A 9,744-nucleotide genomic window follows, 5' to 3' on the forward strand; every position below is an offset into this window, starting at 1 on the left:
AAGTTTGTTACAAAGCATAACGAAATATTCTCCATCCCTCTAGATTCTCGTTTTAGGTATGGCATCTAGGTGCTTCGTCAAGGGGCGTGTGTTTAGACCTCGAAATTAAGTCCACATCAAGGGGTACATCTGGATGTTCTCTGCATCCACGGTACTCCCGTGCCCCGCTCCCCCCCCCCCACCCCCCCCTACAGCCACCACAGCCCTCCTTTCAATCTTCCCGGGCGCAGCCCAGAAAACCCAAACAAAGGACCATAGACCGTCAAAGCCAAAGGGTTTATTATAGGTACATACAGTGTGCGCCCGCCACACCGCCCCACACCCCCAGGCCCCAGCGGCTTCTCCAGGCGGCCATGGGGGGATGCCCATAACCCAGTTCCCCCACTCCCCAGGGAGGTGCTCCAGCCAGAAGCATGCAGGGGGAGGGCTTCCCCTCGCCCCTCCCCTCATGAAGTGGCATTTACAACTGGAGGGGGGAGGAGAGAGGAAGACAGTTTTGAGCTTTGACGCCCCTCCCATTAAAAGCCTTCGCAGATGCGGGGCGGGGGAGGAGGAGATTGACGTTTTGCAAAAATAAACTAAGTCAGGAATTAACCGCATGGCTCTGAGGCGGTGGAGCGCAGGGGCTAGGGCCCCTTCACTCCCCCCTCCCAGACAGAGATCAAGGCAGCATTGGAAGTGAGGTAAAGGCGGGGAGGGGGTATCCCCTCCCTACCCCCTAGCACCCTGGATGGTCCAGGGGACCTCACCAGCGCCCCCATGCCCATCCCTAGGGCAGAGAGGGGGCAGGAATTACCACCCCCCCCACCCCAGCTTCTTGGGGCAGGATCTGCAGATGGGGCAGGGGGCTTGGCTCAACTAGGCCCCTGCCCACCCCCATCAAGCTCAGTTATTGCATAAAAATAAGGGAGCCCCAGCACCTGGGGTGGGGGTGGTGAGTGGGAAGGGGCCGAGATATGGCTATAGGGGCAGCAATCTCCCCACCACTTCTTGGGGTGCCGGAGAAGTCCCCTCCTTTCCGGTGCCCACCATGTCACGCGTCCTCAGTGTTGGAACTAGGAGCTCCCGCCCCTGCGGAAGAAAAAGTGTCTTTGTGCCCACAGTGCGGAAAAGAGGGGGGACAGATGTGTCAAGCCCTGGGGGTGGAAGTCACTTCCTGCGCCCGCTGGCCCTGTGATCTCCGCCTTCCCTCCTAGGGTTGCCCTCATCTGTGGATGAAGTAGTGGGTAGTGTCTGGCCCCAGCGGGCGATCTCTGCGTGTTCCGCCACTGAGGCAGCCACAGCCTCCAGCCAGCCGTTCATCTCCTCCTGGGGGAAGAAACAGGGCACAGAGTCCGCATTTGGAAAAGGGAAGCTGGAATAATAGGTGAATTTCAGATCAGACTACCCTCTCTGAAATTCAGTTTTCTCATCTATTAAAAAGGGATGATGATGATGATGATGATGATGCAGTTACAAAGCAGTATGTGCCAGGCTCTGTTCCAAACACTTTAGTGGTTTAACTCCCTTAAACTTATGCAATAGGATTATATATACTTCCTACTACAGAGATAAATGACACAATGATAATAATATGGGCAGGCACTACTAGAGCACTGACATTTACTAGGCCCTGTGCTAAGTATCAGTTTATCATGTATCAATTAAACATGGAGCAATTTAATTCTCACAGTAACCCTACGATAAGAAACTTTTTTTTTTTTTTTTTTGAGACAGAATCTTGCTCTTTCCCCTAGGCTGGAGTGCAATGGCTCCATGTCAGCTCACTGCAATCTCCATCTCCCAGGTTCAAGGGATTCTTTTACCTCAGTCTCCCGAGTATCTGGGACTACAGGCATGTGCCACCATGCCTGCTTACTTTTTGTATTTTTAGTAGAGATGGGGTTTCGCCACATTGGCCACACTGGTGTTGAACTCCTGACCTCAAATGATCTGCCCACCTCAGCCTCCCAAACCCTTCCAGCCTTCCCAGCTGGAATTGCAGGTGTGAGGCACCATGCCACGCCAAGAAACTACTTTTAATCTTCATTGTGCAGATAAGTAAAATAAGTCATGTAGTGGGTAAAGGCCTACTTCTGGCTGGGCATGGTGGCTCATGCCTGTAATCCCAACACTTTGGGAGGCCGAGGCGGGTGGATCACCTGACGTCAAGAGTTTGAGACCAGCCTGACCAACATGGAGAAAACCCGTCTCTACTAAAAATACAAAAATTAGCCGGGCATGGTGGCACATGCCTGTGATCCCAGCTACCTAGGAGGCTGAAGCAGGAGAAACGCTTGAACCCCGGGGGCGGAGGTTGCATTGAGCTGAGATTGCGCCATTGCACTCCAGCCGGGGCAACAAGAGAGAAACTCAGTGTCATTTAAAAAAAAAAAAAAAAAAAAAGGCCTACTTCTTCATTGTATCTTGTGAGGATCGAAAGAGATAACAAGTGTTAGTTATTACTCTCAACATCTCTTCAAACCATCTCCAGGCTTGCCTCTCTCAGACTCCTCTTCCTCCTCTCCCACAGGCTTGTGTGGCCCAGCCATGCGCTCTCCCACTTGGGTCGCTGCCCTGGCCCTGGCCACGGCCTGGGCTACCCATGCAGGTAGCCAAAGGAATCTGTCTTTGTTTTTTGCTTGTTTTGTTTTGAAACGGAGTCTCACTCTGTCGCCCAGGCTGGAGTGCAGTAGCGTGATCTCAGCTCACTGCAAGTTCTGCCTCCTGGGTTCACACCATTCTGCCTCAGCCTCCTGAGTAGCTAGGACTACAGGCGCTTGCCACCACACCTGGCTGATTTTTTGTATTTTTACACTGTGTTAGCCAGGATGGTCTCAATCTCCTGACCTCGTGATCCACCTGCCTCAGCCTCCCAAAGTGCTGGGATTACAGGCGTGAGCCACCACGCCCTGCCTGTTTTGTTTTTGAGATGGAGTTTCACTCTTGTTGCCCAGTCTGGAGTATAATGGCGCTATCTCAGCTCACTGCAACCTCCACCTTCTGGATTCAAGCAATTCTACTGCCTCAGCCTCCCGAATAGCTGGGATTACAGGCATGTGCCACCACGCCTGGCTAATTTTGCATTTTTAGTAGAGGTGGGGTTTCTCCATGTTGGTCAGGCTGGTCTCGAACTCCCAACCTCAGGTGATCCACCCACCTCGGCCTCCCAAAGTGCTGGGATTACAGGTGTGAGCCACCATGCCAGGCCGGGAATCTTTTTCACACATCACTGTAATCCCCCCTAGCTCTCCAGTGCCCTTAGATAAAAAATCCAATCTCCTCCAAATGGCCCATCATGTCCTGAGACACCTATCTCCCGGGAACCTTTCTGGGACCTTCTTCCATGAACTCTGTCCTCCAGCAGTTAACCCTTTGCAATTCTGCACTCGTGGTCCTCTGTACTTGCAGTTCCCTCTACCTAGATGCCCCACCCCCTCTTGTTTTTGAGACAGAATCTCACTCTGTCACCCAGCCTGGAGTGCAATAGCACAATCACAGCTCATTATAGCCTTGACCTCCCTGATTCAGATGATCCTTCCACTCGGCCTCCTGAGTAGCTGGGACCACAGGCGTGTGCCACCACTCCTGGCTAATTTATTATTATTTGTAGAGATGGGATCTTTCTGTGTTGCCCAGGTTGGTCTTGAAGTCCTGGGTTCAAGCAATCTCCTGCCTTGGCCTCCCAAATTGCTGGGATTACAGGCATGAGCCATGCTGCCCGACCTGAATCACTCCTTTTTCTAGACCCCCGCCGTCCCTCTGAATCACCATTTTTATTATTTTATTTTATTTTTGAAAGCAGTCTTGAGCTGTTGTCCCCCAGGCTTGAGTGCAATGGCTCCATCTCGGCTCACTGCAACCTCCGCCTCCTGGGTTCAAACGATTCTCCTGCCTGTGCCTCCCAAGTAGCTGGGATTAAGGCACCTGCCACCATACCCAGCTAATTTTTGTATTTTTTAGTAGAGACAGGGTTTCACCATGTTGGCCAGACTGGTCTCGAAATCCTGACCTCAGGTGATTTGCCCGCCTTGGCCTCCCAAAGTGCTGGGATTACAGGCATGAGCCACCATGCCCAGCCAAATCACCCCTTTTTAAAGCAAACTCCCTCCCGTCTTTCCAGTCTCACCTGAGTGACCATGGCAAAGAGGTTGGACTTTGTCATCAGGAACTGCAGGCAGCCCTCCCTGAAGCCCTTCCTACTCCCTGTTGGGTTAGGAACCTCCTTTGGGTTCTCAGTGCCTGTGGGCTTTCCCATTACAGCCCTGATAACTCTGGCCTATGAGTGTCCCTTCTCACAGCCCCATCACTTTGGGCCAGGAGCCAGCCAGCCAGGTCATTACTGAGGTCCACACAGAGGGAGGAAAGGACCAGATCTCACCTCATCTTTTGCCTGGAGCAAAAACTCACTGCCATCCTGGGTCCTGCAGGAAGGGACACAGAACTTGAGAGATCTGGGGAAGGAGCCCAGCCCACCTGCCCACCAAGTGTCCCCCAGGGAAGTCAGGGTCCCACTGGGAGTTGAGGCTGAGCCTTGGATCCCTCCCTCCTGCCCATTGGGGGGCTCACTGGAGCTTGAAGACATGCTTCTTTTTCTTGTAGTCACTAGCCACCTCACTGGTGGCCTTGTGCAGGCTGAGCAGCGGCTCCCCACCGTGTGTGCTCCCGGATGCCGGGCCCTTGGAGTCCTTGTAGAAGCCCAGTTCCCCCTTACTAAGCACACAGTAAAGGCTCACCCACGACCTGGAGTGACAAGATGGGGCTCAAGGCAGAGCCACAGCACTCTGCCTGATAACTCTTCACTAACATCCTCAAGGGCTGAATATGCCTGACCCTTCCTTCCACTGGACTTTTGCACCCTCGTTGGGCCATATGCCTAAAATGCTCTTCCTTATGGCTGCTGCTGCCCCGAGGGGAGCATCTAAGTCTCTCAGTACCAAGCCGTTGCCTAGGCTGGGGTTTCCCTTCCTTATCCCCTCCCATACTGAATTTCCTGAAGGTAAGACTTAAGCTGTCTCCTCCATAAGCCTTTGCTCCACTCAATCCTCCCCAATCATGGAGCTTTCTCAAGGAAGGTCTATTGGTCTACTGTCTGGAATAAAGAATTCCTGTCTCTCCAGCCATCCAAAGTCTCAATCCTGGAGGAATCCCGCCAAGAGCAAGATATACTAGGTGCCCTTGCTTATTCCTACCTTGGCATTAGGTATGAGGAAGAAAGACCACCTACAGATTCCACTAGCAAAATCTGAATCTGTCCTGCCCACTTCATATCTTGGGACTAGCCCTCAGGCCATTACTGGCTGGTGATACCCCTTTTTGGCTCCACTTGTCCCCAGATTCTGCCTCTCAGTAGGTCAGTAGGACAAAATGAGGGTGGACAAGAAGGAGCTGGACTCCAAGAGCAGGTACATCGTGGCTAGACCCTCATTTGGAAACCTGTAAGAGATGACTCCCCCTTCCCAACCCCTACCCTCATTAGTTTGGGCTCTGCCCCTTTTCGGACCCTCCCCCAATTTGAAACTTCAAGGGTGGACCCACCCCACTCACTGGCTGGGTGACCTCTCCAGGCTCCACGACAAACCATTGAAACCTTCTCAGCTAGACGCCTCCCTCTTTGCTATTAGCTAGTCAACTCCCGAGTTGGTTGCTAAGAGGTTAGGTTCCAATTTATTCACTTTCAGAACATTTTCCCTCTGTTCCCACCTAAGCTCCATCCATCAGCCATTAGATGCACGAACCTTAGGTCCTACCCCTTCCTGTTCATTGGTTGGAATCATCAAAGTTGAGCCCCCCCCCCCCCCTCTGGCCCCACCTACTACCCAAACGGGTTGGCGCGTCTGACGTTAAACCACACCCTCTCCTGCTCATTGGTTGGCTTTCTTGATTTAATCCACCCCCTCCTCTGGCCCCACCTACTACCCCCACCTGCCAGAGGGCCTGAAGTTCAGCCACACCCGCTCCTCAGTCCCACCGCTCCACTTATTGGTCACCCGGAGCCTGAGACCCACCTTCCAAAGCCCCGCCCACACGCTCACCGGTTGGACGACTTGCGGTTAGCATCGAGCTCGCGCTTGCGCAGTAGGAAGCCCTCGTGCTGCACTGTGTGAGTGGGCGGTGGCGGAGGCGCGGGGGCGGAGCCGCCCTGGGCCGGGGCGGAGCGCGAGCGCCGGCTTCCCCCGCCCTCACCTCCCTCTCTGGGCCGAGGCCGCCGTCGCGGCTTGGGCCGGTCCCGCGCCCGGGGCCGGTCTGGCCGAGGTGTCCGCTCGGGCGGCTCAAGCCCGTTGGGCAGGCGGCCTGGGGGAAGCTCGCGTGGCTGAGGCATCGACGGCTGTGTGAAGGGAGGGGGAAAGGGGTGCTGTCCATGGAAGGGGTGTGGGGGTCATCTGTTTTGGGGGAGTCATGGGTCTGGGGTCCCATCCGTCTGCAGGGCCGTCTGTCTTGGAGGTGAGTATGGGAGGACCTCAGGGTTGGAGGCCCAATTCTTAGGGCCCCATAGGGTCTTGGGAGTGAGTCTGTTAGGACTCACTGATTTCGAATCCCTCTCGGTGGTGGGAAGAGGCAGCCAGATCTCTGGAGGTGGGGGTGCAAGCAGGGCGTGTCCCCTCTGTCTGCAGGAGAAACCTGGGGCTTCCTTCTGTGTGTGTGTGTGTGTGTATGAGGCTATGAAGAAATTTGGGACCCCACTGGGCTGAAGAAATACTGAGTCCAGGACAGATGTGGGAAGAGTCTGTGTGTGTGTCTGCGGAGGGGGAGTAGGAGTCTCTTAGGTAGGTGCCCCGTCTTTCTAAGAGGGACATTTTCAGATTCTGGGGACCCTGAGAGTCCATGCTGTCTCTGCAGGTTCCAGGTAGGGAATGGGTCCTGCCAGGGCTAGGCACTGACTGTTTCTGAGATCCTGCCCCTTGCTCTGAAAAAGGGGTCCTTGTATCCCCACCCATCTGGGGCTCAACTTACCCCAGCAGGCAGCCCTGGGCCTGCCTCTTTCTCCTGCAGCTGTTCCACAATGTCAGCCAGAGTGGCCTTCCTGGGGGATGGGGGACAGAAAGACTCAATGAAACCAGGGTTCCTTCTCCCAGGGACCTGCCTGGCTGGGCAGAGGAGCCTCTACTTCTTAGCTGGAAGTGCCAGGCCCCTGCCCACTTCTGCAGCTGTTTCTCTCAGATGCTCGCCTTAGGTACCACAGGTGTTTGAGACATGTCTGCTGAATGGAGGACCAAACCTCTTGCCCCTTTGAAATTTTTTTTTTTTTGAGACGGAGTCTTGCTCTGTTGCCCAGGCTGGAGTACAGTGGTGCATGATCTCGGCTCACTGCAAACACTGCCTCCTGTGTTGAAGCAATGCCCCTGCCTCAGCCTCCCAAATAGCTGGGACGACAGGCGTGCACCACCACGCCAGCTAATTTTTGCATTTTTAGTAGAGACAGGGTTTTGCTATGTTGGCCAGGTTGGTCTCGAACTTCTGACCTCAAGTGACCCGCCCACCTCAGCCTCCCAAAGTGCTGAGATTACAGGCATGAGCCAGCACACCCAGATACCCCTTTGAATTTTAAGCAACACAAAGAATAACTTGTAAATGTTGCCTTTCTCCACCTACCCCTGACTCTCCAGTCCCCCGATCACCCCCATTCCAGCCCAGATAATTCTGGGTCATCATTGATGACAAGCCTGTTTTCCCCAGTGGACTGACTGTGAGTCTCTAACGTCAGGGATGGGACTGGTTCAGTCGCCCCTGGACTCAGCACATGTCAGGCAGAGTGGGCACTCAGCAAATGTTCATGAAATGTGAAATTTAAAAAGAGTCAAGAAGTCATTGTCTCCTGACCAAAGGCCTCTTTCTGGAGACACACAGAGATGATTGGACGGATCTGCAAAACACACAGTGGCCAGCTCTGGATTCTGAAAGTCCTGGTGTGTTTAAGCTGAGTGACTTGCCCTCTTTGCACCTCAGTTGCCCTAGCCGTATGTACAATGGAGAAGACAACAGCTCCCACTTCATAAGGCTGCTCATAGAATTGTGATAAAGGGTCTTCTCTCCAAGGAGGTGAGGGTTCCACTATCAGCCCAGTGGACAAACTGAGGCACAGAGAGGACAAAATCCCTGCCTCGGGGCACCCAGAAGACTTGATGCAGGAGTCACAACCCAGGGGCCAAGAACCTGCGTCTGGAGAAAGGCTTCCCTTCCTGTGTAATGGGCACATCGATTCTTTTGCAGCCTCAGTTTACACCCCTGCAAAATGGGTACCGCGACGATATCGCCTTCCTTGGGAAGTTCGGAGCCCTGAAGCCCCTTCACTGGGCCTGTGCTGTGCCAGGAGCTCTCAGCTTTCCCCTCCCCTCACTTCCTGGTCATGCAGTGGGCGCCTCACCCCTTGACTAGGTCTCCTCTGATGGGCATCTCCTGTTCGCTGGACTCCTGCCGCTCCAAGCGCCGCTCACGCCGCTCGCGCCGCCGCTCCATCTGCTCGTAGCGGCCCAGGGTAAGGCTATGTGCCGTCTCGTGCTCCGCTGACTCCTGCCGCTCCGGCCGCCGCCTCCGCGCAGCCTCCTCGGATTGATCGACTGACTCTTGCCGCTCGGGCCGTCGCCTCCTGGGAAGCTCCTCTGCGCGATCAGCTGACTCCTGGCGCTCCGGCCGTGGCCGGACCTGCTCCGCCGCCACGGGGGCCGCGGGGGTCTCCGCCGCGTCCTCTGGTGCGGCCGGCAGGGCCGCGGGCTCCACCCTCCCCGGGATCTCTGGCAGCCGGTCAATGCGCGGCTGAAGGCGCTCGGGCTTGAGCTCCTGGCGCACATACCCCACCCGAGTCCGCACCTCGGCCGAGAGCGTGTCCGAGGCCCGGCGGGCCAGGGGCTCCAAGCCCCTTTCATAGCCCCCTGGCCGCAGCAGGGGCGCCGCCTTGGCCGCCAGTTCCGTGGGGTCCCCAAAGAACTTGCGCCCCAGCAGTGGGGTGGGCGGCTGCTTGCTCTGTTCCGCCTTGATTTTCTCGATCTGGGGATGGAGGGACCAGGGTTAGGTTGGAGGCGTCGGGCCGGGGCGGGGTAAGGGGGAGGTCCGGGGAGGCGGCCTGGGTTTTCTGCCTCACCACTCAATTGATCAGTTCCTTGAAAAAGCAAGGTGTCCAGGCCTGTGCGATGCTTTGCTCTCTGTCAAGAACTTAAAGCCTTATTCTTGCCGGCAAACACCTATTTCTCTTTTAAGAATTGGCTAAATCGGCCGGGCGCGGTGGCTCAAGCCTGTAATCCCAGCACTTTGGGAGGCCGAGACGGGCGGATCACGAGGTCAGGAGATCGAGACTATCCTGGCTAACACGGTGAAACCCCGTCTCTACTAAAAAATACAAAAAACTAGCTGGGCGAGGTGGCGGGCGCCTGTAGTCCCAGCTACTCGGGAGGCTGAGGCAGGAGAATGGCGTAAACCCGTGAGGCGGAGCTTGCAGTGAGCTGAGATCCGACCACTGCACTCCAGCCTGGGCGACAGAGCGAGACTCCGTCTCAAAAAAAAAAAAAAAAAGAATTGGCTAAATCACTTTTTAAAAAATTGGGTAAATCAATTTCTCTGCATGCCTTTCTGACTCCCATTTCTCCTTCCTTAATGTCCCCCCACACAGGACTTTAAGACTTTTTTTTTTTTTGAGACGAAGTCTCGTTCTGTCACCCAGGCTGGAGTGCATTGGTACGATCTGCGCTTACTGCAAGCTCCGCCTCCCAGGTTCACGCCATTCTCCTGCCTCAGCTTCCCGAGTAGCTGGGACTACAGGCGCCTGCCACC

General features: G+C 55.1%; 1 protein-coding gene across 1 annotated transcript in view; it reads right to left on the reverse strand.

Moving 5' to 3' along the window:
* Window positions 1-261: 261 nt before the first annotated feature.
* The window catches only part of SPTBN4 (spectrin beta, non-erythrocytic 4), a 117,949-nt gene continuing 108,466 nt past the window's right edge, over window positions 262-9,744 (reverse strand). Inside the window, exons 31-36 of the mRNA XM_023229136.3 lie at window positions 8,345-8,964; window positions 6,934-7,003; window positions 6,015-6,307; window positions 4,549-4,722; window positions 4,361-4,403; window positions 262-1,308 (exon numbers count right to left, since the gene is read on the reverse strand). Coding sequence (XP_023084904.2) covers window positions 1,150-1,308; window positions 4,361-4,403; window positions 4,549-4,722; window positions 6,015-6,307; window positions 6,934-7,003; window positions 8,345-8,964 — 1,359 coding nt within the window. The 3' untranslated portion in view covers window positions 262-1,149. The remainder of the gene's footprint in view (window positions 1,309-4,360; window positions 4,404-4,548; window positions 4,723-6,014; window positions 6,308-6,933; window positions 7,004-8,344; window positions 8,965-9,744) is intronic.

This window comes from Piliocolobus tephrosceles, chromosome 21 (genome assembly GCF_002776525.5).
Source record: "Piliocolobus tephrosceles isolate RC106 chromosome 21, ASM277652v3, whole genome shotgun sequence".
Classification (NCBI taxonomy): domain Eukaryota; kingdom Metazoa; phylum Chordata; class Mammalia; order Primates; family Cercopithecidae; genus Piliocolobus; species Piliocolobus tephrosceles.